This window comes from Rhipicephalus sanguineus, chromosome 3, assembly GCF_013339695.2.
Source record: "Rhipicephalus sanguineus isolate Rsan-2018 chromosome 3, BIME_Rsan_1.4, whole genome shotgun sequence".
NCBI classification, from domain to species: domain Eukaryota; kingdom Metazoa; phylum Arthropoda; class Arachnida; order Ixodida; family Ixodidae; genus Rhipicephalus; species Rhipicephalus sanguineus.
In genome coordinates this window covers 22551575-22578239 of record NC_051178.1, presented here as the reverse complement: position 1 = coordinate 22578239, position 26665 = coordinate 22551575, and the positions used below count along the sequence as shown (strand labels likewise).

At 45.6% G+C, this 26665-nt stretch overlaps 1 protein-coding gene across 1 annotated transcript in view; it reads right to left on the bottom strand.

Moving 5' to 3' along the window:
• Positions 1–19726: 19726 nt before the first annotated feature.
• LOC119386487 (neprilysin-1) overlaps positions 19727–26665 on the bottom strand; it is a 46370-nt gene continuing 39431 nt past the window's right edge. Inside the window, exon 2 of the mRNA XM_037653760.2 lies at positions 19727–22072. Within this exon, the coding sequence (XP_037509688.2) occupies positions 19778–22072 (2295 nt within the window). The 3' untranslated portion in view covers positions 19727–19777. The remainder of the gene's footprint in view (positions 22073–26665) is intronic.

The window sequence follows — 26665 nt, the reverse complement described above, 5'->3', positions numbered from 1 at the left end:
TGAACCCGTGCCCTCTGCGTGGCAGTCGTGTATTCTATTACAGAGTCACGCTGGTGCTTGAAACTCATTTGCAGAAAGGACCCATACAGGAATGATGTCAGACAAGGAATCGCGTTAACCTAATGTAGCGTGGCAGATGAGTAAAATTGCAACCAGTCATCACACAATGCTCATTGCGCTACGAGTTTGTGGTTTAGTGCTCCCACCCACTTATATGTACTAAGCCATAATTCTTCATCGTCACCCCGCAGGGCCGTCTGCGCAAGCAGGCGTTTGGTGTGTAGCGAAACCACAGAGCCGAGATAACGGGGCGTTTCTACGCCTCCCACGCCTAGCCGTGGGCGGTTTTGCCGTGTCCGTGGAAAAGGGGATCCTGGGGGTTGAGCCGACGCCGGGTGATTGGACCTTTAAGGCTCCCCGGCAGAGGCAGCACACCCATTTGGCCCCGGCTTCACGTAGATGGCACCCTTGGGCTGACCCTCCGAGGGGAAATCGGCAGTCGCCTTTTCCTGTCTCTCTCTCTCCCCACATATTCGTCTTTCTCTCTCACTTTTGATCTTTCTTGTGTCCTTCCCACTTCTACTTCCTCGTTTCTCGACAGCAAGGATTAAGCTTGTGCAAATGGCCAACCTTGGCCTAGGAGCATTAGGTTATAGCAATGATGTACAGCTAGCGTATGCAAGTCATGCAAACTCGTACCGTCCCCTTGTTGGGCTCCGTGGTGGGTGGCTGCCATCGTTGCTGAAAAAAATACATGCGTTATGCGTGAAGCATTCCACTTCTTCCTGATCGTGCAGCCTTAAAGCGTGTACGCACCGAAGCTGCCTTGAAATTTGTCCCTCCGCACACAGAATCCTTCACTGGATACCATCTAGTGCATAGCCGTCTATATGAAAGACCAGTCAGGGCTATTTCTCCTTTCCTTGTGGCCAAATCCTTGACTGATTCCATTGGACTAGGATACAAAGCAACCAAAATAGCAAGCGATGACCTCCCCCTTGACGTTCGTGACAAGCTGCGACATGACAAACTTCCTGCACTCAAAGCATTTCGCGATACCCGTATCACAGTGACCCCACACCATTCTTTGAATACTGTCCGTGGCGTAGTCTCAGAAATCGACTTCATTGACCTCAGTGCTGCAGAACCATTGGGATGTTGGCAAGAGCAAAATGTGACTGAAGTACAAAGGATCAAAATTAGAAGAGAAAACAATGAATACGCAACAATACACTTGATAGTCACATTTGCCTCCAGCACATTACCAAGTTTCTCAAAAGCGGTTATAACAAAAGTTGTGTCAGGCCGTACATCCCAAACCCCCGTAAATGTTTCACGTGCCATAAATGCGGCCATGGCTCGCAGACCTGTCGGGGTCAGCTAACTTGCGCTAAATGTGGAGAGAAGGATCATTCTTCTAAAAACTGCACTGGCAAAATCCAATGCATCAACTGTGAAGGTGACCACCCTGCATATTCTCGATCATGCAGAAAAAGAAATCGTCGCGTGCAAAGTTCAAGAAAACATGTGCCTTCTGGAAGCTAGGAAAAATACTCGATTTTTCAGGGCAGGTCCTATGCTGATGCGGCAGGTCAGGGGGCAGCGCCACACCGACACTCGCCATTTAGCCAGCCCACGCACAGCGAGCTGGCAGTGGCATGCGCCCCCACGGTGGCGGCAGTCAAGACTATGCGACCCACCCAGCAAACGATTCCGGCGACTCCAGGGTCGTCGGGCCTCAAGACCACTTCTCATGAGGCGAGGTCTGAAACAGAAAATTGCAGCTCGCTCGTGCGGGCGTCCAGTGCCTTCCGCGAGGCAATGGCCACAACATCGGCAGACCCTAGCGCCTGCGAAGAGACGCGGCTCTCTGGAACAAAAGGAAAAATAAGATGGCTGATCCCTCTGTAATAGGAATCGGTATAACACGAAAGTGAATTAAACGTGTCGTCACAGAAGTAGTTGATTGTTTATAGTGCAGTGGTATATCAGAGCTTGTACAATGTCTCCTGTTGCTTGGCCGATATAGCACCGCTTGATGTGGACGCAGTGATGTTGACGACTAGTGGGACATCTCCGTACCGACGACTAACGCCCATGATCATGATTTAACCTTTGCGGTAGCTAAAATTCTTAACATATACGTGGACATTGCGTATGGTGAATCGCACGCAAAGATGGCATCAACAAACACATAATAAACACTAATACTCGATATGCACTCCTTCAAAGCGTCGTAAACGCGACGAGAAACGCTACGCGCGACGTGTCTTCGCTCTAACCTAGCCATTAACTCTCACAGGGCGAGCGGGGAACGCAGTGAGACAGCCTGGCGAGCGTCGAAGTGCTATTTTTCGATATGAATCGATGCTATGCGCGAGGCTTGAGCTAAAGCCACCACCTCGCGGTTTGTTAAAGCGTTGACGAAATTACACTTCTATTGGAAACGCGCAGAATGAGACGGTCGTACCAACGGCGCATTTTTTTTTCGAGCCTGGTGGCACGCATGTCACCGCCCCATTATAAAGGGGATGCTCATGGCATCCATCCATCCATCCATCCATCCATTCATCCATCCATCCATCAAAGAGCACTGTGAGAGGACAGTGTGAAAGATAAAAGGCGCGTTCATGTCGCCTCCGGTATATGTTCGGCGGTAGTTCAGTGGGCTAAACGCCCGCCAGCCATCATCGCGGACCGAGAGGTCATGGGTTCGACTCCCGGCAACGAAACTTTTTCTCTTTGCCATTTGATGGCGTTCATTTTGCTAACGTATTTCCGTGACGGAAATACGTCATGAAAGTCTTGGTGGGCCGCGGCGTAAAACACTTTCGTGTTAGAACAAAAGATAGTGGGACCGGGCAAGGGCCCTTGAACATCACCCACATTCCTCGATCACACACAGAACACGTATTCGCTCCACAAACATGGCGGCCTTGATACTGTACTGTAACGTTAGAGGATATAGGGGTCCTCGCCGCCTTTCCAAACGACGGGTTGCCGCGCTTCCTCACAACTCAAAAACATTTATTAGTAACAAGAAAGGTTAAAGGGTTACGCTCATCAGACAAACATAGTCCTGCCGGCCACCACACTTGTCGCTCACAAATGATCCTTCATCACGCCAATCGCCCAACGCCCACGCGCACACACCCCGCCAGTCTGTCGCCAACTCCCCGCGCATCGTGTCGTATGGCGCTTTAGTAGGGCGTCTGTGGGACGCGAGCACCCCTACTGCTCAGCACGTGTAGTTATGAGGTGGCGATGCGCGCAATTCCTACACAAGGACCAATGCACAATCTCGACGATATATATAACGGAGCTACTATCTGAATGTTAGCCACAGGAGTTCTGTGTGCTGGAGACGCATTTAAGTCCCATGCACACAAACTTTCTAAAGCGATATGCAATTTTCCAAAAAGACCATGACGGTGCAGACATGTCGTGTGGTGGTGTAGCAATAATAGTAGATAGGTCGGTTGCTTGCCAACATCTAGCCCTAGAGACGCCCCTCGAGGCAGTATCAATAATAGCAATTCTTTGCAACCGACTGGTCACCGTTTGCCCGATATGCATGCCTCCTTACTACAAGATTGATAAAACAGTATTCTATAACCTTGTTGACCAGCTCCCAGAGCATTTCATCATTGTCGGCGACTTTTATGCCCACAACAGTCTGTGGAGAGACTCGAGATGCGACACAAAGGGTAGATTTATCGAAAACTTCCTTTTAAGCTCCGGTGTATGCCATTTCAGTCAAAAGCAACCCACTTGTTACAAATGGTCACAGAAGTCTTACACTTCCTCACTACGAAACATTGAGCAAAATAAACAGGGACAGGAAAGACACACGCACAAGCGCTTCCTTGCAACCGGAAGTTTACTGAAGGAAACAAAAATATAAATAACAAAAAAACACCACCTGAACGATTAGAGTTTGGCGGTCAGATAATGATCTCTAGTTTGTGTAGCGGAACCTAGCTTGTAAAGTATCTCTAGTTTGTGTAACGTTACTCTTCCCCTGACTTCGCCATTGGCTCCGCCACGCTCTTTCCGCACTTAGACTGGAAAGTTGTCCCTGATTCCTTTGGAAGTGACCACTTTCACATAGCCTTGACTCTCATAAAGCCAGAAGAATCTATTCATCCTGAACCGCGATGGAAACTGGCTTCGGCTGATTGGAAGCTATTTAATCAATCCACCTTTTTATCCCGAGATTTTATCACTGGACTTTCTATAGGTGATGCCGTAGCGTATTTTGCTGATTTTGTCGTAGCTGTTGCAGAAAAATGCCTCCCACATACAAAAGGTACGTCTCTTAAAAGAAGAGTTCCCTGGGGGAATCAAGAATGGTGAAGCATGGTGAAACGGGAAACAGCGCAGTAAAAGACAAAGACAATGAAGGAACACACACCACCCACGCTTCGTGTGGTGTGGTGTGGTGCGTTCCTTCTTTGTCGTCGTCTTTTACTGCGCTGTTCCCCGTTTCACCAAGAGAAATCTGAGTTAAATGGAGGGAGAAAATTTTGAATTAAATGGAGGAGGGCTGAGGAGCCTCAGAATAATGGAATACAATTTCTATACATTTCCTTATCGTTCCAGAAGAACCACGTGCACTGGCAGTATTCTCCTAGATCTTCGAAACCGCTGTTAAATTTTTCGTCGAAGCACTTGAAGTTTGTAAAAAACGGCATCGCCATGTCTTGCCTTAAGTCAGCCCTCACCACGTCGTGTGAGCACAAAATGAGTGATAGCTTTAACGCACAGGTTACACATCTTTTAGATGCAGCATATCCTCGTCATGCAGTGGTCACGGTCGCTGAACGTTTAAAGAAGTCTATTGTGTTAAGCCCGAGCATGGTTGCAGAAAGCGATAGGAAGAAACGTGTGGTAGGTATACCGTACATCCATCGCGTATCTCACAGGCTAAAGAAAGTAGGAAGTAGATACGGCGTTAATGTTGTTTTCACTTGAAGGGTGAACTTGTCGGCTAGTTGGTTGAACATATCGTAGGAGGAAATAGCGCGAGGACCAGGACAAAAATAGGCACACATAAAACCACACGTAGCGCTGGTACTGGCAACTGAAGTTTATTGCGGCGAACAACGTAAATAAGTACATATCCACGTATCAGCCAACGTCAAAGAAATCAAGAACAGACAACAGAAGAAAGAAGGATAACGAAAAATGATAAAACTACTCCGATGTAAAAAGCTTTGAGCGCATGACACGAATGGCTACCATGAATCGCCAGCAGAGAGATACACAATTTCCTTGTCAGTTAATAAAACAGAGGGAGTGCTGACACATCTATCCTTTACCATGGCAATTTTGTGAGCCTCGATTATTTCACGCGTTAGTTGAATCCGGTTGGTGGCTTACACTTCGCGTTTGCTAAATTCCCGATTGCAGCCGCACTGTTTACAGTGAATTGCAAGATGGCCGCTGATGCCCCTTGTTACGTGTTACTGGTGTTCACGAAGCCTCTCATTCAAACAGCGGCCCGTCTGGCCTACGTACTCTTTTCCGCAAGTTAATGGTATTCTGTATACCACATTTGCAACGCAGTTAACGAACTGGGACTTATGTGTCTTGTTGCACTGAACGCCGACATAGGTGCGGTTGTTTACCCTACTACACAGCCTGGACAGTTTGTTAGGGGCTGTTAACGCCACTCTTATGTCCGCCCGTTGGCCTATTCGCTTCAAATTATGGGACATTTTGTGTCCGTGTGATTTTATGTGTACCTATTTTTGTCCTGGTCCTCGCGCTGTTTCCTCCTACGAGTTGTTTTCACGGCTGCCAATAAGCTAGGTAAGATTTGTGCCGCTGTGCAGAGGAAGAATGGGCGAGTAAAAGACAAGAAGTGGACCGATATTTGTTTCGTAAAACACACCAACAAATTCATTGATTGCCGTACGAGTGTGGTGTATAAGGCCCCTTTCAGCTGCGGCCGCTTCTACGTAGGACAGACGGGCGGATGCATCAAACAGAGATTGTTGGAACATAAGAGATCGCTAACAGGAGGCTCACCTTCTAATTTTATCTTTACGTTGTCGAGATTGTAAGTGCACGCCAAAATTCGATGAATGCGCAGTGTTGTACCGGCATAGAAATGAACAAACGCGCCTGATGATTGAAGCATGGCATATCGAGAATAGTGGTAGCGCATGCGTGAGCCAACCGTCGATTAACTTGCATGAAGATGAAATCAAATTGCCTTAACAGCTATCTTCCACGTAGACCGCCACGCGTGCCGGATTGATAGGTTCGCCTGTTACATGGGCATGCGCAGATAAGTTTTCGTGCCTTCTTTCTTTTCAGCCGTTGTGCGTCTCTCCAGTTGTTAGTCGGCGTTTGTGGTGTCCTGACTTCTTCCTTGTGTCCGTGTTTGCACGCCCTGTCTTTTTTAGAATGAAGCTAAAGTCATTCTCATCTTGAAACAGGGCAAGGATCCATCGTGCCAAGTTACCGCCTTATATAGCTCTCACAAGCTGTCTTTGTAAAATATTTGAGAAAATGATAAATCACCGTCTCTTACATTGTCTTGAGGCGAATGATATGCTTGACTCCCTCTAGTGTGGCTTTAGAGAAGGCCGGTCAACAACCGACCACTTAGTTCGACTCGAGGCAAACATTCGTGATGTATATTTGCAAATGCAAGACTTCTTGTGAGTATTCTTAGATATAAAAAAGCTTACATACCCAGAAATTTTGGACATTGCCTCTTCAGCTTTTTCTGGAGCTTCACTGCAGTACACCGCCGTAACTGAATGGGTGGTGTTTTAAAAACACTATATCTAGATATATCAGCCGAATTTCAAGAAGTTTCAAGTAACATCGATTAGAGAGGGCTAACTTTGAATAACATGCGCAGAAACGAAACTTGGTCGTCATGCCGTTTTTTAGTTACAGCGCCATCTTGTGAGATCATGCAGTGAAACCACATTCCAGGGGGTTCTAGTTCAACAGCTTCCAAGAGAGGGCTAACTGCATTGAAATGTGCGAAGGTGGAACTGTAAAACGATTGAAAAAGGTTCGCGTTGGTATTGCAATGGAAAAACATGTGTTTGTCACTTTGTCTCGACCTGAACATAGAGACAAAGTGGATAAAGGAGGATAAAGGTGTGGGGCAGTGTGGACAAGTTCATCAATGACAATTGGAGTGAATCGCCGTGGCTTAAGGCAGTATAAGGTGCAGACTGATGCGTAGAGTGGTATAGAGATGATGAATCAAGGTGGATTAAGGTATAGAGCAGTATGAGGTTGTACATCAATTTACTTGAAGTGAACCACAGTGGCCTAAGGTGGATCAATCTGCGGATTAATGCGTAAAGTTGTATAAAGCGAATGGATTAAGGAGGATTAAGGTGTGAAGCAGCATGACATACACCCCAAATGTTATTTGAAGTGTAACAGAGTGTCTTAAGGCGGATTAAAGTGTGAAGGGGTATAGAGATGATGGATTAAAGTAGATTGGGGGTGCGGATTAAGTGTAGATTAATACAAAAGGTGGATTATGGCGGATTAAGGTCTAGATTACTACAAAAAGCTGGATTAAGGTGCGAACGATATGGAATACTATAGCAATGTTATTTAATGTGAGTCAGAGTGGATTAAGGTGGATTAAAGTGTGAAGGGGTACAGAGATGATCGATTAAGTTGGATTGGGGAACGGATTAAGGTGTAGATTAATACAGAAAAGGTCGATTAACGTGCGATACGATATGGAGTACAATATCAATCTTATTTGAAGTGAGTCAGAGTGGATTAAAGTGGATTAAAGTTTTAATGGGTATAGCGATGATGAATTAAGATGGATTGGTGTACGGATTAAGGTGTAGATTATTACAAAAAGGTGGATTAAGGCCGATTAAGGCGTAGATTATTACAAAAAAGCTAGATTAAAGTGCGATACGATATGGAGTACTATAGCAATGTTATTTAAGTGAGTCAGAGTGGATTAAGGTGATTTAAGATGTCAATGGGTATAGAGATGATGGACTAAGGTGGATTGGGGTACGGATTAGGATGTACATTAAACTAAAAAAGGTGTATTAAAGTGAGATACGATGTGGAGTACTATAGCAATGTGATTTAAAGTGAGTCAGAGTGGATTAAGGTGAATTAGAGTTTGAAGGGGTATAGCGATGATGAATTAAGGTGGATTGGTGTACGGATTAAAGTGTGGATTAATAGAAAAAGGTGGATTAAGGTGCGATATGATATGGGGTACTATATCACTGTTATTCGAAGTGACTCAGAGCGGATTAAGGTGGATTAAAGTGTGAAGGGGTATAGAGATGATGGATTAGGGTTGATTGAGATGCGGATTAAGATGTAGATTAATACAAAAAGGTGAATTTATGCGGATTAAGGTGTAGATTGCTACAAAATGAGCTGGATTAAGGTTCGATATGATATGGAGTACGATAGCCATGTTATTTAAAGTGAGTCAGAGTGGATTAAGGTGGATTAAAGTGTGAAGGGGTATAGAGATGATGGATTAAGGTGGATTGGGGCACGGATTAAGGTGTAGATTAATACAGAAAAGGCGGATAAAGTGCGATACGATGTGGAGTACTACATCAATGGTACTTGAAGTGAGTCAGAGCGGATTAAGGTGAATTAATGTGTGAAGGGGTATAGAGATGATGGATTATGTTTGTCTGGAGTGCGGATTAAGATGGAAATTAATACAAAAAGGCGCATTTAAGCGGATTAAGGTGTCGATTGTTACAATAAAAGCTGGATTAAGGTGCGATATGATATGGAGTACTATAGCAATGCTATTTTATGTGAGTCAGGGTGAATGAAGGTGGATTAAAGTGTGAAGGGGTATAGAGATGATGGATTAAGGTGGATTGGGGCACGGATTAAGGTGTAGAATAATACAGAAAAGGTGGATAAAGTGCGATACGATATGGAGTACTACATCAATGGTATTTGAAGTGAGTCAGAGCGGATTAAGGTGAATTGAAGTGTGAAGGGGTATAGAGATGATGGATTAAGATTGATTAGGATGCGGATTAAGAGGTAGAATAATACAAAAAGGTGTATTTAGGCGGATTAAGGTGTAGGTTATTACAAAAAGAGCTGGATTAAGGTTCGATATGATATGGAGTACTATAGCAATGCTATTTTATGTGAGTCAGAGTGTATTAAGGTGGTATAAAGTGTGAAGGGGTACAGGGTGTGTTTAGATAAGATCGAACACGATGTCCCGGTCACCATTCCCGATTTTGATAAAACTTGCTGTAAGTCTAGGCATTACACCCAGAACAATGGCTTCGAAGTTAGTCTTGCGAAAAAAAATTTGTGCGCCTGAAAATAAACATACACATTTTGGCCGCAAAAAAACACTTTTCCGCCAATTTAGCTATTTCTGAATTTTGAGCGCACCTAGCGAATGAACGGTACACTTCTTGGTCGCAATATTTATTCCCCTTAAAGAACAACTGAAATACAATCTTATGAGTCTATTGTTTTCTTTGCTTGTCGAAGCACTTTTGAAGAAAAAAGTCACAAACTTGGCAAATCGCACAAAATACCTGTGTTTGAGGAATTTATTGCTGCAAACAAGTTAAAGTGAGAATAATAAAAATCAGTACATATGAACATTCCTACTTTCGCTCTCTTTTCGCTCTCTGCGAAATTGCAGGCAGAGTTTTCGTTGCATATTATCACATTTGTTGGCGCATAACAGCCTTTAACTTTCACATTGATGCATTCCTTCTCTTGTTCGTCCTTTGAGCGTAGTTTGGCACCCAAGCGGAGCTCATCCGCAGTCGAAGCGACACTCGTGTAATGTGAGCGCCCCCAGCATCGAGCGGCTGCTGCTGCGGGTTTGTCAAGTGGCTGATCGCAAATCAAAGCTTACTGAACCATGACATCTGGCTATGCATTTTTTGGTGTGGAGCTGCTGATTTGCGATTATGTCACGTACAAGTATTTTGAACAACTTATATCCGAGTTTCAGCACATAACGAACGACGCGGCCGCTAGGCTGACTTGTTCACATTTGACGCATTATAACTTGTTAGCAACGAAAATAATGCAACGTTTTTTATGCAGAATGATAGATGACGTCTTTGACTTCAATCAGAGGGATTTTTCAAAAAATTAAAAATGGCCTTTTTGAGAAAACTATTTTCAAAGTATGGCGTTTTCGGTAGATCACTTACGCTTCAGCCCAATTATCGAGTAAAATGGAGCATGATAAAACCACGAAAATTAAATTAAAAGAGAGCGAAAGTATCAAAGTTCATATGTACCGATTTTTATTAACCTCACTGTAACTTGTTTGCAGCAATAAATTCCTCAAACACAGGTATTTTGTGCGATTTGCCAAGTTCGTGATTTTTTTCTTCAAAAATGCTACGACAAGTAAAGAAAACAATAGACTCATAAGATTGTATTTCACTTGTTCTTTGAGGGGAATAAATATTGCGACCAAGAAGTGTACTGTGTTTTCGCTAGGTGCGCTCAAAATTCAGAAATCGCGGAATTGGCGGAAAGTGTTCTTTGTGGCCAAAGTTTATATATATTTTCAGGCGAACAGTTTTTTTTCGCATAACTAACCACGAAAAATTGTTCTGGGTGGAATGCCTAGACCTACAGCAAGTTTTATCAAAATCGGGAATGGTGACCAGGACCTCGTGTTCGATCCTATCTGGACACACCCTGTACTACACCCTTCACACTTTAATCCAACTTACTCCACTCTGACTCACATTAAATAACATTGCTATAGTACTGCATATCATATCGCACCTTAATCCACCTTCTTTTGTAATAATGTACACTTTAATTCACCTAAATACACCTTTTTGTATTAATCTACATCTTAATCCGCACCCCAATCAACCTTAATCCATCATCTCTATACCCCATCACACTTTAATCCACCTTAATCCGCTCTGAGTCACTTCAAATACCATTGATATAGTACTCCATATCGTATCGCACCTTAATCCACCTTTTTTAGTTTATTCTACACCTTTATCTGTGCCCCTATCTACCTTACTCCATCATCTCTGTACCCCTTCACACTTTAATCCAGCTTAATCCACTCTGACTCACATTAAATAACATTGCTATAGTACTCCATATCATATCGAACATTAATCCAGCTCTTTTTCTAATAATCTACACCTTAATCCCCTTAAGTCCACCTTTTTGTATTAATCTCAATCATAATGCGCACCCCAATCAAACTTAATCTATCATCTCTAACCCTTCACACTTTAATTCACCTTAATCCGCTCTGACTCACTTCAAATACCATTGATGCAGTATCCATATTGTATCGCACTTTATCCACCTTTTCTGTATTAATCTACACCTTAATCCGTGCCCCAATCCACCTTAATCCATCATCTCTATAACCCTTCACAGTTTAATCCACCTTAATCCACTCTGACTCACATTAAGTAACATTGCTGTAGTACTCCATATCATATCGAACCTTAATCCAGCCCTTTTTGTAATAATCTACACCTTAATCCGCCTAAATACACCTTTTTGTATTAATCTACCTATTAATCCGCATCCTAATCAATCTTAATCCATCATCTCTATACCCCTTCACACTTTAATTAACCTTAATCCGCTCTGACTCACTTCAAATACCATTGATGTAGTACTCCATATCGTATCGCACATTAAACCACCTTTTCTGTAATAATCTACACCTTAATCCGTGCCCCAATCCACCTTAATCCATCATCTCTATAGCCCTTCACACTTTAATCCACCTTAATCCACTCCGACTCACTTTAAGTAACATTGCTATAGTACTCCATATCATATCGAACCTTAATGCAGCTGTTTTTGTAATAAACTACACCTTAATCCGCCTAAATACACCTTTTTGTATTAATCTACCTCTTAATCCGCATCCCAATCAATCTTAATCCATCATCTCTATACTTCTTTACACTTTAATCCACCTTATTCCGCTCTGAGTCACTTAATATATTATTGATGTAGTACTCCATATCGTATCGCACGTTAATCGACCTTTTCTGTATTAATCTACACCTTAATCCGTTCCCCAATCCACCTTAATCCATCATCCCTGTACCCCTTCACACTTTAATCCACCTTAATCCACTCTGACTCACATTAAATAACATTGCTATAGTACTCCATATTGCTCGCACAATAATCCAGCTTTTTTGTAGTAATCTCCACATTAATCCGCCTTCATCCACCTTTTATATTAACCTACACTTAATCCGCACCCCAAATCCATCATCTCTATACCCCTGCACACTTTAATCCGCCTTAAGACACTCTGTGACACTTCAAATAACATTCGGGGTGTATGTCCTGCTGCTTCACAACTTAATCCACCTTAATCCATTCGCTTTATACAACTTTACGCATTAATCCGTACATTTTTTCCACCTTAGGCCACTGTGGTTCACTTCAATTAAGTTTGATGTACTACCTTATACTGCTCCATACCTTAATCCACCTTGATCCATCCTCTCTATACGACTCTACGCATCAGTCTGCACCTTAATCTGCCTTAAGCCACGGCGATTCACTCCAATTGTCATTGATGAACTTGTCCACACTGCCCCACGCCTTTATCCTCCTTAATCCACTTTGTCTCTATGTTCAGGTCGAGACAAAGTGACAAACACATGTTTTTCCATTGCAATACCAACGCGAACCTTTTTCAATCGTTTTACAGTTCCACCTTCGCACATTTCAATGCAGTTAGCCCTCTCTTGGAAGCTGTTGAACCAGAACCCCCTGGAATGTGGCTTCACCACATGGTCTCACAAGATGGCGCTGTAACTAAAAAACGGCATGACGACCAAGTTTCGTTTCTGCGCATGTTATTCAAAGTTAGCCCTCTCTAATCGATGTTACTTGAAACTTTTTGAAATTCGGCTGATATATCTAGATATAGTGTTTTTAAAACACCACCCATTCAGTTACGGTGTGTACTGCAGTGAAGCTCCAGAAAAAGCTGAAGGGGCAATGTCCAAAATTTCTGGACATGCGATACCATCGGGCGCTTTGGAATCCCTCAAGACCTCAGCAATGGAAATTCATGGGAAGATGTTAAGTGTTGTGGAAAGCAACTTGTGCAACCGAACTTACCGTGTCAAAATCGCGAACTTCCGTGGCACTTTCCGTGTCAAAGTCGCGCTTATTTTCCTAGGCAACGGGAGTGCCGCAGGGAGGAGTCCTTAGTTTTACACTCTTCATCATAAAGATGAACTCCCTGCGTACAACATTACCACCAGCCATATTCTACTAAAGCTATGTTTATGATGTCCAGATAGGCTTCAAATCATGCAACCTTGCGATCTGCGAGCGCCAAATCCAGCTTTCCCTGAACAAAGTGTCCAAATGGGCAAATGAAAATGCCTTTAGATTGAATCTCCAGAAAAGCACATGCTTACTCTTTACGCGAAAGAGAGGGTTTGTCCCAGATCCTAATACCAACCCCAATGAGCAGCAACTTAGGACGAATACAGAGCAGAAGTTTTTAGACATGGTACTCGATTCTAAGCTGACATTTACACCGCACATAACACACCTTAAGAAAAAATGCTTATAGACATTGAACATTCTTAAAGTCCTCTCACACTACTCGTGAGGCAGTGACAGAACATGCCTACTGAACTTGTACAGGAGCCTCATAAAATCGCGCTTGGACTATGGTGTGATAATCTATCAATCTTCCGTACCAAATGTTTTAAAGATGCAAGGCTCTGTTCATCGCCTTGGCATTCGACTCGCCACCGGAGCCTTTCGAACAAGCCCTATTGAAAGTCTCTACGTAGAATCGAATAAGTGGGCACTCGATCTACACAGGGCATAGTGCCACTCCTCATACATCGTGAAAGTTAACGCATACTCCGAACACCCTAACTATGCCGCCATCAATGATACCAGAAGTGCCACGCTTTATCGTAACCGACCGAGAATGAGGGAGCCCTTCCCAATGCGGGTGAGGAAACTAAGCGAAGAATTCGGCATTTCTCTGCATGCACACAATCTCATGGTCCCAGTATAGCTTCCGCTACCCTGGCACTGGCAGATTGTGAAAGTCGACACATCTTTCATTGAAGTCACCAAGCACGCCCCCGATGTGAAAATTAAAATGCACTTTCAGGAAATCAGGGCCAAACACACTTGTGCGGGATTCCATACAGATGCGTCCAAGTCACACACCGGTGTCTCTTACGCAACTATTGGTCCTGCGTTTACCGAAAGCGACGTTCTGCATCCGGAGACGAGTATTTTTACAGCAGAGGCTTATGCAGTTACGGCTGCTGTGCAACAAATCAAAAGAACAATCTACACAAAGCCGTGATATTTACTGACTCCTTAAGCATGGGGAAGTACCTAACATCTTTCTGCAAACATTAAAATCCGGTTTTAAACAATCTGTACTCACTATATTGTTTGGAGCACACACATTTAACCAGGATGTCTTTATACTGCCACGCCGGCTTCTTTTATTTTGATGTATTCGGGTTTGACCAGCAAGGACGGTTATCAACGCTCGAAGCTGACCGCGGCGCAGTGTTCGAGAAGCTTCACGATTGTAGTAGATCGTTTTGTTAAAATTGCTCCCAGGACGCGAATAATCTAGATTATTCCAGTGCTTGCGCGACAACCAGTGATAAGACTGGAAAGTTCGATAGCGCCTGTATAAAAGCCGACGCGCTTGACCGTTTGTCAGTTGATCGACGGTCGACGCTCTGTTCGCCGCTATCAGTGTATTGCTGTACTTTCACTTTCATTTTCTCGGCCACAAGTTCGGCCAAATAAAGAGTTTCATCTCGGACGTGCTGACTGCTGCCTTCGTTGACGTCGCGACTACGTGACAATACGTTGGATGCCAGGTCATATAGAGATGGAGGGCAACGTTCTTGCTGACAAAGCCGCTCGATCAACGGTAACGGGGACCTGTGGCCGTGCGTTGGGTGTGTGGGTCACGGATTTAAGGCCAGCTATTCGTAGAAATATAAGAAAATAATGGCAACGCCTGTAGGATGCTGAAATACGTAACAAGCTACAACTAGTAAAGCCGCAGTTAGGCCCTCCACCACTACTGGAAAAATCACGGCGAACGAACGTGTTGTCCTGCAGACTAAGGATAGGACACACCTTCAGTACACACAACTTTTTGTTGACTGCTAGTGAACCACCTGTATCCAACAGATGTGGGGTCAGGCTTTCGATTCCCCACGTGCTTGTGGAGCGTCCCGAATATGAGCTTCCGTAGTTTACACCCAGCACATCCCATTACACCCAGCAATGTTTCTCGGCACTGAACTACTTTTCAGCATCGTATCTGTTTTCAACTTCTTAAGAGAGACACTTACATTGCAGATCATTGGTCCAAGACGCTCGTAACACGGCCTTCTCTGGAAGACCGACGTTTAGAGATCACATAACACAAGCACACGCCTCTATGCCCTTGTGCGCAAGAGCTTAGCGAGGCCGTTGTGCGCACAGTATTTGGTAAGTTTTATTACATCAACCACATATAGACCATCCTTCATACTCTATCGCACACGTCAACTGAGAACATACTTGTATCGTGCATGCATTTTACGCGTTCACAGCGACTTGTTTTAAGCCACTATGCAGCCGTCTCATGTTAACATTAGTCCCATCATTTCATTAAAACTTCATGCCCAACCCTTTGCTTGACGCTCTTCGGCCAGTTTCGGGCCCTTGCACCAGTAAAATTTACACATCGTCAGATGCTCATCATCATTTGCCACATGCTGCATCAACAAAGTGCACATAATAATGTTGCGGTGAAAAGAACTAGGAAGCTGACCCCAGATTTGAGCAAGACGACGCCTCTTATCGCCGCGTGGGCACCAGCGGGCGTCAGGGAAGAGACAGAAAAGAAAGCATGAGTAACGGAATCAGCTCGGTCGTGTCCTGGCGGTCCTGGTGGTGACGCTCTTCAGGGTTGCGGTCAAGTAGCCGGTGGTTATTTTATGTATCTACTTCTCGTGTCGTAACTGTTTTTAGTGCATCGTTAAGTTTGTAAAGAGGTTTATTGGGCGAGCCCAACGAACGGGTGGTATCTCGGAAAAGTACGCAGGTAGAACAAGATGGTGGTGTTCCAACGCCGATCTCGTGCCTTCCTCTAGCGATGATGATAGCTGAGCCCGTGTTTTCAATGTCTTCCTTTCTTCATTATAATTTCCCCCGTCGAGAAAGATGAAGCCATCTTGGCGATCTAACAGGTGGGAGCAAGCGGGTCGGAGTACGGCTTGAGGCCTTCTACGTGAACGATATCACGTCCACGCCGACGACGGTCGCTGGGCGCATGCGCGTCCCCTCCCCATCTCTCTCCTCTTCTACGCTGCCCCCCTCTTGCAGGCATGCCGACCGCGTTCCCCGCTCGCCCTGTGAGAATTAACGGCCAGGCTAGAGGGAAGACAAGACGCGCGTAGCGTTCCTCTTCGCGTTCCACGACGCGAGGTCGGTAGCATGCCCAAAGAACGCCAACGGAACGCGATCGTGCAAGTGCTCCGGCTTCGCATCGCCTCATGGTCCCCTTTAGCGGGAAATGGTGTAGTTTATTTATTTATTTATTTATTTATTTATTTATTTATTTATTCATTGATTCTCCTTCTTTTGTATTCTTCAGCGCGCTGGGGATGCAAAAGCATAGCCTGTACCACCGCGATTTCTAGGCTGTAAATACGTTCTCTCCTGTTCACGAAACGACAAATGAAAACGAAACGTCAATAGAAATAAATAGCGCAATACGCTTCAGCAAGGTTGAAATTGCAGCAGCGCATCAGCTTTCACGTTCGGCAGTCACGTCGCCGACTGCCCGGCAGTCCTCCACTGAGCAGCCTATGTGGGTATGAATGCGCTTCTTCTCCCCTGAGATGTTGCACAGCTCAAAGCGAGTGTTTAGCGCTATCTAAACGAGCACAAGAATAATATTAGCTATAAGCGGAACTTTCGGTGTATAGAAGATTTGGATAACGCCTCGTTCATGATCTTTATGCCACAAGAAGCCAGTGGAAAAGTCTGGCGCCCTATCTTGTATTCTCCCGTTTTTTTTTCTTCTTGTCTCAGTTACGCCACTAATATTTCGTTAAGCTACGCACGAACTCGCCCAACGTTACACTATACTAAAAAGTACGCGCATGCTCGCTATGAGCAGCCAAGTGCAAGTGTCTTTGCCTGTGCCGATCGGCTAGGCGCAGCCGATCCCGGTGCTTTCTGCTGCGTTATTTGTCTCTTTGTTTTATTTTTCAGGCGAAAGCCTTAGACGCTTAATCAAACGCAAAAATTGACCGTCCGCGTCGGCGTCCCGCGTTTGCGGCATCGGTGTCCAGCGGCATCGGGGACCAGAAGCACATGTTGGGCTAGCCGGTTCATGTTCTTTCAGAAGCCACGGAAGTGGCTATTTCGCGCAAAGAAAACACAAGGGGAGGGTTAAGGGGAGCGCAAACTTTCGACTGTTTATTCCAAATTTATGGCTGCAGTAGCTTTCTATGGCTGCAGTAGCTTCATTTTTTAAGCGCAGCAATCCCTGTTTGCTTCAAGCAGATAAAACCGGTGGCTTCGTGGCAATGAATGCAGATACATACAGTTCCAAGGCAAGAAAGGCAGTCGACAAGAACTTCATGAAGATAAAAGCAGGTGAAACAAGAGTAAAAAGCAAGGCGGTGGCTCTGTGTAAGGAATTGGATCTTGCTAGACTTTCCCGGTCCGTTGGAACTAGCAAGAACAACGCCCTTTCAGTTTTCTTCCCTGCCAAAACGCACAAACCGCATGTTCCTTTCAGGACAATTGTTAGCGAACGAGGCACCTGGCAAAATGTGATTAGTAGTTTTTTAATGAAGCAGTTAAACCGTGTTGCTGTGAAAGACCCGTTTCGGACTGAGAATTCCTCGTGTGTTACCCCCTTTCTTTCCTCGAATCCTACGATAGGCTACTTATCCTCGATTGATGTTGAGGACTTGTTTTATTCTGTGCCGCACCATGAATTGTTTGTATGTGTCAAGAATTGCATAGAAGAGAGTGGTGCTGTTGCCTTTCAGAATGCCGCGGGCATGACCATAGAAGCTTTTATGTCCCTTCTCGAGTTTTATCTTAGTCACCTTCATCAGTTTTAAAGGAGATTTTTATATACCAAGACAAGGCATTTGCATGGGCTCCTGTGTCGCTCCTGTGTTCTGTAATTTGTTTTTGTGTTCTATTGACCGTGCCTTGCACCAACGTTTTAAAGGGGGGTAGGTGTTAAAAGTTTTTAGATATGTTGACGACTTTTTGATCATTTTAGAGCAACTAACTACCACTTCATATCAGCCCATCGTTAACAATGTTGTAGCGGCCTTTTGCCGTCTTGGGAAGGGCTTGGTGTTTACGCACGAGTTGCCGACCGATGGTGCCTTGCAGTTTCTGGATTTGAGTATCAACCTGCAGGAGCGCCACGCCTGTTGGCTTTATTCGCCCAGGTCTAAAAAAGAATTGCTGCCATTCGAGTCGGCGCATTCCAAGACCGTGAAAAGGGCCATATCCAAACACTGTCTAGAGTCTGCACTAACCAGGCCGTGCCCACACGTCATGCAGAAGGGCTTTCAAAACCAATTGGGTCGCTTGACCTTGGCTGGTTTCCCTCGCACGCTCATTAACGCCGTCGCCGAGTCGCTCCTCCAGAAGTTCAAATGTGAACACAACAGTGCTGGAGTTGAGCAAGAGCGAGGAACGGTGAGACCTGAGGTCGTCCCGTATATGCACCGGATTTCACACAACCTCAAGAAGGTTGCAAACGGGCACGGCGTGCCTATTTCCGCGCCACGGAAGCTATCTCAGCTTTGCCCACGTATTCTAAATGGCGGGAACAAGAAACGTGGCTGTGGCAAGAAGCACGCAAACTCATACACAAAATGTGCCACCGGTGTTGTTTACGAATTTCCGCTCTCCTGCGGCAAGACGTATGTCGGCCAGACGGGAAGGTGCGTGAATGAGCGTGCGCGGGAACACGAGCTGTCACTAAAAGGTAAAGATGGGGCACATTTGCCGGCCCACTGCAATTCCCACAAGTGTGAGCCGTATCTGCATAAAATTCAGATTCTTGGGATAAGCAGGGACACCACTGCTCGGGAGCTGTTGGAAGCGTTTCACATAAAAGTACGATGTTTATTATGCATTAGTGACACTTCACTGTTCCTTTCGCGGGCAGAGAGTACGTTCTTGCATCGCAGGTTGTGATTAAGATGGTATCCGATTGTTGTGAGCCTGCCCTTTTGCGCATGTCTATACCTATGTATTGCATTGCACAAAATGTTATCTGTTGGTTGTCTGCCTCGCTTTCTGCGCATGCGTTTACATATATATATATACTACTGCAGTAAATTTGGAATAAACAGTCGAAGGTTTGCGCTCCCTTTAACCCTCCCCTTGTGTTTTCTTTGCGCGAAATAGCCACTTCCGTGGCTTCTGAAAGGGCATCGGGGACGAGTGATGCAAAAGATCATCACGTGATGACCTCATCATGACGTCACAGACCACCAAAATTTGTGACGTCATCATATCACATCGTACCTTGTTCAAAGGTGGGCCGATCACCGAGGCACTGCGAAACCAGGAGAAGTGCCTGAAGAAAAGCAACGAAAAAGCGTTGATATTTTATTCACCCATGTTAGGAACATGCGCTTATAAAATAAAATGTGTGAGGGACCAGGGTGACGTCAAAGGTAGCATGCTTGCACAAGTGAACAAAATAAGCAACGTCATCGAGCACTCTTCGTTCCTACTAGTAGAAACTACACTTCATTGTTGGGTTCATGTTGGTTCCAGGGCTGCAGCCGAAGACTTTTTCAAACTCTGGGTCATTCATCAACGCAGCGTTTACTCGGCGCCTTATCGGTTGATCGCACACACCAGCTGAAGATGCTGCAGTGATCAAGCTCGGTTCTATGAACCTTCGCGGTTGGCACAGGTTAAGCGCATGGTACACGTAAAACAACTGGTTCGTCGAGATGCCCTCTGCGTTCTGGAAGCGGTAGTCCGTCCGATGTCTGCTTCGAGACATGATGTACATCTTGTACAGCTTCAGCACTGGAGCCACAGCAGCAGCCTCAGTGATTTCTCGCAGCAACGCCTGTTGCCGATGACGTGCCACCACATCGCCTACGCTGCCCGCGCTGTCACATACTTCCGGTCTTTGGCTGCTGAAGCACTGCTTTCGAGCCTGGTAACTCTGGCGTGCGGTCGGAGACCACCAAGAAGCCCCGTTGTCTTCGGAACCAGTGCTTCCGCCAATATTGACGCTTCCCTGAAGAAGCGTCAAGAAGAGACACTGAAGAAGACGTGAGCCGATGCGCGGTATCTGGAAGAGCAAGAAGAACTGCGTCGCACGGCCGGTGACGTTGACCAGTGATACTGGGAAATAGGCGTTCCCCGATTCCCGGTCCACGGAACAGTGTGTGTCAAATACGCTACCCTTCCAGAGGTCATTTTTGTCAAAATGGTCCAGCAGCGACGTGCGATACATGTGCTCGCGGATAGCTTGGTACGAGTCGAGCGCATGACCTGCAGTCACATCAGGGAGGTCTGAGAAGAATTCTCGCGCCACCTGGGCATTGCTCATCCAGTGTGGAAAGAAGGCGTGGATCTGTGTCTCCGTGAGACGTTTAAGCAGCTGCGATTTGGTCGATATATCCAGCCATGACGTTTTAGCGAGGGCTGTCATGAGTTCATGCTTGAGGTCGTCGATGATGTTGCGTATAGCAACATTCTCAAGCGTGGACTTGAATCTTGTGTACGCAATGTAATGAACCATGCGAGGTAAAGCTTTGTCAACAGCATCGAGACACACCTCGTCACGGTTATGCATGTCCCATAATGTGGGAAGAACGAAGGGTTTGATGTGGTCCACAAGAATGTAACCTAGGTAGTTGAGTGTGACATGTGGCGGAGTCAACCTAATGGCCTCGATTAGGTCGTTGATATAATCAGAGGACTGCAGCAGAAGGACAGGTTCCCCGGACATGTTACTGAGGGCATCGCCGAGTGCGTTCAAGACAAAAGGCTGGAAGAGGCTCAAGTCCCCGAGGCTTCTGACTTGCTCTTCACTATCTTTACTGGATGAACTTTCAGTCAGACGAAGCACATAGTGAACAAATTCCAGAACCTCGTCTGCAAGGCCTTGTGGTGCCTTCGGGTTCACGAGGCACATCAAATCGTAAAGTACTCGTGCACGTTCGCTAACGGAGTTGTTGTTTCTGAAATCGTCAAGAGTTCCAAAGGCACTCGATTTGTCCAAAACAACAACGGCGTCCGATGTTCTCGACACTTTAGTTAGGTGTACACTAAGGAGTGTCGGTAATCCGAAGTACCGGAGGATCTTGGCGGACGTGTTCCAAACGGTCGAAATAGTGTTGCCTTCATCAGCCTCGTACGGCCAACTGCGCAAACCAGTAATTGTAAAAGCAGACTGAAGGGGACCTGTCTTTAATGAACGCAACGCACTCACGTTCATGCACTCGATCCAAAGATGTCGCGCAGTGGAGACGGGGCTGTCGATAAAGCGCCGTTCCTGGCGGAGTGTTTTCAGGACAGCGCTCTTAATCTCGCTGACGATTAAGGAGTCTGCCGTACGATAGTCTGGGCTTCCCGTGGAAATGGAGCATGCGAAGTCGTAGAAATCACTGCAGGGATTCACAGACCAGTTCAGAGCACCCGCAATATAGGCGCCCTCCCTGCTACACTCGGGAGTCCTGCACAAACCGAACGCCTCCTGCGTGGCAGTGCTCTTGTTACTCTTGATGTTTAGGCTGCGCAAGAAGTACCGGTACCAGGGGCTGTTCATGGTGCTGTTGAAGTCGTCCGAATCACCGAATACTGCCATGTACCGGCGTCGGCCATACACGCTCAGAATGGCGAGTGCCCCGATGATAGTGGCCAGCAGCATAAGGAAGGCGACGATGATGTGCACCTGGTAGCCCGTCTTGCGATTCTCCCGGATGGCCTCGCACCGCGCCTGGTCAGCCATCCAGCGATCGTAGGTCCGGCACGTCTGGCCGAGAGCCAGTTTGCTCGATTTTGCCTGCATAAAAAACACGTGGCGGCTGAGAACTGCTTCGCCAATCCAAGTATCTTGGCGTTCTTTTCTAGAAGGGTGGCGGCTTCGACTAGTTGGTAGGTCATGACATTTGTTATAGCGCGAAATCAGGACAAAGACAAAAGGTACACGAGAGGAGCGCTCGTCTTCGTGTACCTTTTGCCTTTGTCCTGATTTCGCGCTATAAAAAATGTCATGTTCTTTTCTAATTTTGGGGGAGCAAAACATACTAAGCTTGGTGCAGCATAGACGGCCTGTGCCGGCTTTCCCGTTTTAAGTATGCTGTGCGTTACCACCACAAGAAGGTGGAACGCTGCAAACTACGCCCCTTTGATACTGAACACTCCACTTTCTTGTGGTAAAGTATAATATGTAGTCTAAACTGGGGATGCCTGAACGACCATCTAAGAAAATGCAGCAATCATGTGAAGAACGGCTCCAGAGGTCATCTCGCAACTCACTGCCAAAGGTGCTCGTGCACTGCTACAGTTGATCAATGCAACCATAATCAAGCCTAATAATAGAAGCCAAATTCATCTAGGAAAGCGCAGAAGCATGTTTCATAATATATTCATTGACGTTGTTTGAGAAAGACATAGTTTTTGAGTGCCCAGTGATTTGTAATGCGTAGGCCTTGTGTCACGTGCTTCAGCGTATGTATGTGATGCTGCCCTCGTGTTTTTCCACGAACCGAGCTAAAACTTGCGATGTGTGTGTGTCCCGTCTCATATCTCCCCGCGTCCTCAAACCTTATGCACGTCGTCGCCATGCAGAAGCCCAACTGAGGGCACTACTAGTGTCCTTTTGCTCGAACACGGTATATTTGAAATGAAAGAGGACATAAATGAAGGTATTAATTCCAATAAGAACTTATCGTAAATGGCACCGCATAAGGCCAGCTAAGAAGAAATAAACAAGAAGTGCGCAAGTATTCAATTGCTATAACAATTAGATGGACACATTCGATGGCTTTTTGCCGTCGCCGTCACGTTTCATATAAAAGCCAAATCGATAATGACGGCCCGCGCCTCGTATGGCGTGGTCGCGAGCGCTGGCGCGCGCCCTATGTCGGCACACTTCAGCAAACGGCTCGTACACCCTTCTACCTGTTGTTCACGTTGAGACCGCAGACTGCACAAAGAACGCTTCTCACCCTGGAGCGGCGGTATTTGCTTTTACCAGCGTTTGTAGAGTTTCCCGAGATCGGATCCAAAAAAATTAGCTACTAGTCTCACTTCGTATAGCAATGCAATTTGCTGCTTTCGCATTCACCGATTCGCCCTTGTGGCGAAAGTGGTTTTTTCAGAGGCCTTCAATAGAGGCACAGAACAAGAAAATGCTGCCGACTGTCCAGAGGAGTGCACTGCTGTCCGGAAGAACCAGTCTAAGCTACAAATCTAGTCGTCGCCATTAGGCCCGTGCAACAGAATATGGTACGGAGGAAAGCACAATAATATCGGCGTTTTGTCACAAATTATTCCAATATGGTTCACGCGCTGGCATTCATGCCTTTCTGCGTACCCAATTCAGTGCCAAATAAAGTGTTCCATTGAAAATTATTCCATTACTGTGTGGTGTCTATGAGAGACAAATCATATTTTACTCCTAATGATTGCTCGAGAGAGAACCCGGTCCTAAAACAAGGAGGCACACGAAGACGAGCGCTAACCTCAGGATTTTACTCACCCTAACACCGTGACCAATAGAAGGGTGGTAACCACTGAACGAAGCCATTACGTCCAGCAGCAGGCGCTTGGCACGAATGCAGAAAGCGAAGATGCGCGCACGGCAAATGGACACTGCGATGAGGGTTATGAGGAGTGAATTAAGGACTGAGAATTTTTTTCGGTGGTCGCCACCCTCATATCAGTCACGGTGTTAGGGTGTCTAAAAACCTGAAGGTTAGCGCTCTTCTACGTTTGTCTCTTTGTCCTAGTCCTGAGTTCGTGCTATAGCAGTCCTTATAACACATCAACTGGCCTAATTCGCCACCCTTCTTTACCTCTGAATACCAGTGATAGTGGGCTACGTCCATTTTGACTGCAATACGTATAGCTTCCAGGTATTTGGGTTACACCAGCACGGTGACAAAAATTGTTGGAGTAGGCTGGACTGTAGTTTTTGTCGCAAAAAACTGTGTTTTTCTCACTTCCGCTTGCAGTGAACTTGGCTTTCTTAGAACACTCAAAGCCTTATGTACTGAACGAAAGAGGGGGATTCGTCAAGGGCTCTTTTCTTTTGCAAGACACAACAACCTAACGAAACCAACAGACGAATGGAGCTAAGGAAAGTATAAAGGACATTACTTGTATGTCCTAACTGTAGTGTAGTAGTATATGACATAAATTGCCGCAGGTTGTGTCCGCACCTACAACCGTGCAATGCTTTAAGAAAAAGAGCCCTGGATCAATCCCACCTCTTTCGTTCATTCACAGCGAGCGTCTCATTCCGGCAGACCCGATGCCTTAGGCAGCATACGAGGGTTCATTGGTCAGCTTCCTTCTCGTAATGAGACCACGCGCCCCGTAGTGCCAGCCGCCAGCAAATGAGTGGTCCAGACTATGTTGCGCCTTACGATGCTGTCATGTTGCTCGGCCTTTACAGTATGTGGAGACCATGGCATTTCATCGTGCCGATATCAATGTACAGCCCATTTGTGAACATTTTCGCTAAATGACCGTGAACTTTGTGGAAGCATGTAAAGTAAGGGACCAAATACCAGAGTTGCTCGAAGAATTGGAGCCACTTATGGGCATGAATGAACACGAATATTTATCGTGAGCTTCTACTGTTGTCATTGGTGTACGCAGTGTTTTATTGCGGTTTTTGATGTGAACGTGCAGGTAATAAAGAAAATGCGTAGCGTAGTGTTTAGGACACTCGCCTTCGCAGTGTGGGTTCAAACCCAAACTCCGCAGTGAAAACTCGTTTTCTTTTGTTCATTTATTTTGAGTTAGCAATACACATTTACGGTCGGGCGGCATAGTGGCTGGCGAGAGCACTACTTCAGAGAGCATAGGCGTAGTGTTATTGTGTGGCCCTCTATGCGCGGACGCGACTTGGTTTTGTTAATATCAATAAATTCTGCAATACAAAATGCAAAATCCCTGATCTGATCCTGAGGCACGCTGTGGTGGAGGGCTGCGGTAAAATTTAGACCAACTGGGGTTCTTTAACGTGCACTGAGATTGCACAGTACGCGGACTTCTTGCATTGAATTCGCCTCGTTTCTGTATTGTTAAGATGTTTTATCAGTGTACTGAGGCAACCCTACCTTGTTTAAAACAGTTTCGCCTTGAATTATCATAAAATGCCTCCTTCTTTATTTTGTTTTTACCCTTTTCGTAGTTACTCAGCGACTTTTTTTTTCCATCACTGCTATCCAATAAATCCTCTTCACCTTTCCCACTTTTCGCTTAACGCTCTTTGTTGCCATATTGTTGACACTGCCAAAGTATATTTAGTGGTAAGCCTCCAAGTTGTTTTTCTCCAATGCGTATCAACGCTCTCTCTATACAAACACCGGAACACTTTCTCTGCCAATTTGCTCTCTTTCATATTCTTTAGCTTCTCCTCGAACCTCATTTTGCTCTGAGCTTCCCTCACATCAGCCCCGAAACGGTGTTCGAGTGGTTATGGCGTTGTGTTGCTGACCCGAAGGTCGCGGGATGGAATCCCGGCTGCAACGGCTGCATTTTCGATGGAGGCGAAAATGTTTGAGGCCCGTGTACTTAGATTTAGGTGCACGTTAAAGAATCCCAGATGGTCGAAATTTCCGGAGCCCTCCACTACGGTGGCCCTCATAATCATATCGTGGTTTTGGGACGTTAAACCCCAGATATTATTATTATTATTATTCCTTACAACAAAACTTGTCCATTCCATATCACCCTTTAAAGCCTGATTTGTCGTCTTCCCGTGAGCGCCCAACGCGAGTGTCCCACAGTCCTTTCATTCCCATCCATCCCTAATTGCACCTCTGACCTCATGCTCACCATTGAGTTCCCAAATGTAAGACCCTGAACCATTACACATTTCCAGACCTCGAAGCACACCGTACCCATTGTATCCCCACAACGCTCTGTGCTTCATTATTGCAACGTTCGTCTTTCCATTGGCTGCAGAGGCTTTTTCCTGTAGCTCCATGTATCTATCACTCTCATTCATAGGTCGGCAAAAAGTGTGGAGCTCACTCAGACTCACTCATGAAATATATTTTGCCCTGAGAGCTCACTCGGACTCAGACTCACCAAATTTTTTCTCCACCGGACTCACTCGGACTCAGACTCACTGAAATTTTTCTCAGCCGGACTCACTCGGACTCAAACTCACCAAAATATTACTCACTCGAACTCACTCAGACTCAGACTCACGGCTCTATCTGAGTCTGAGTGAGTCTGAGTGAGTCGACTCATGAGTCGGTTAGCGTATAATTGGCTTTCTTGACCATGGTGTCAATGCTCTTTAACACCAATATCTGGCGTAATTGATGCTCTACTTGGCACCACCTTTTGACCTCGTACCTTCAAATATAAGTTATCAGTGGTTGCAATCCAGTAAGGACATTTTTTTGAAAGA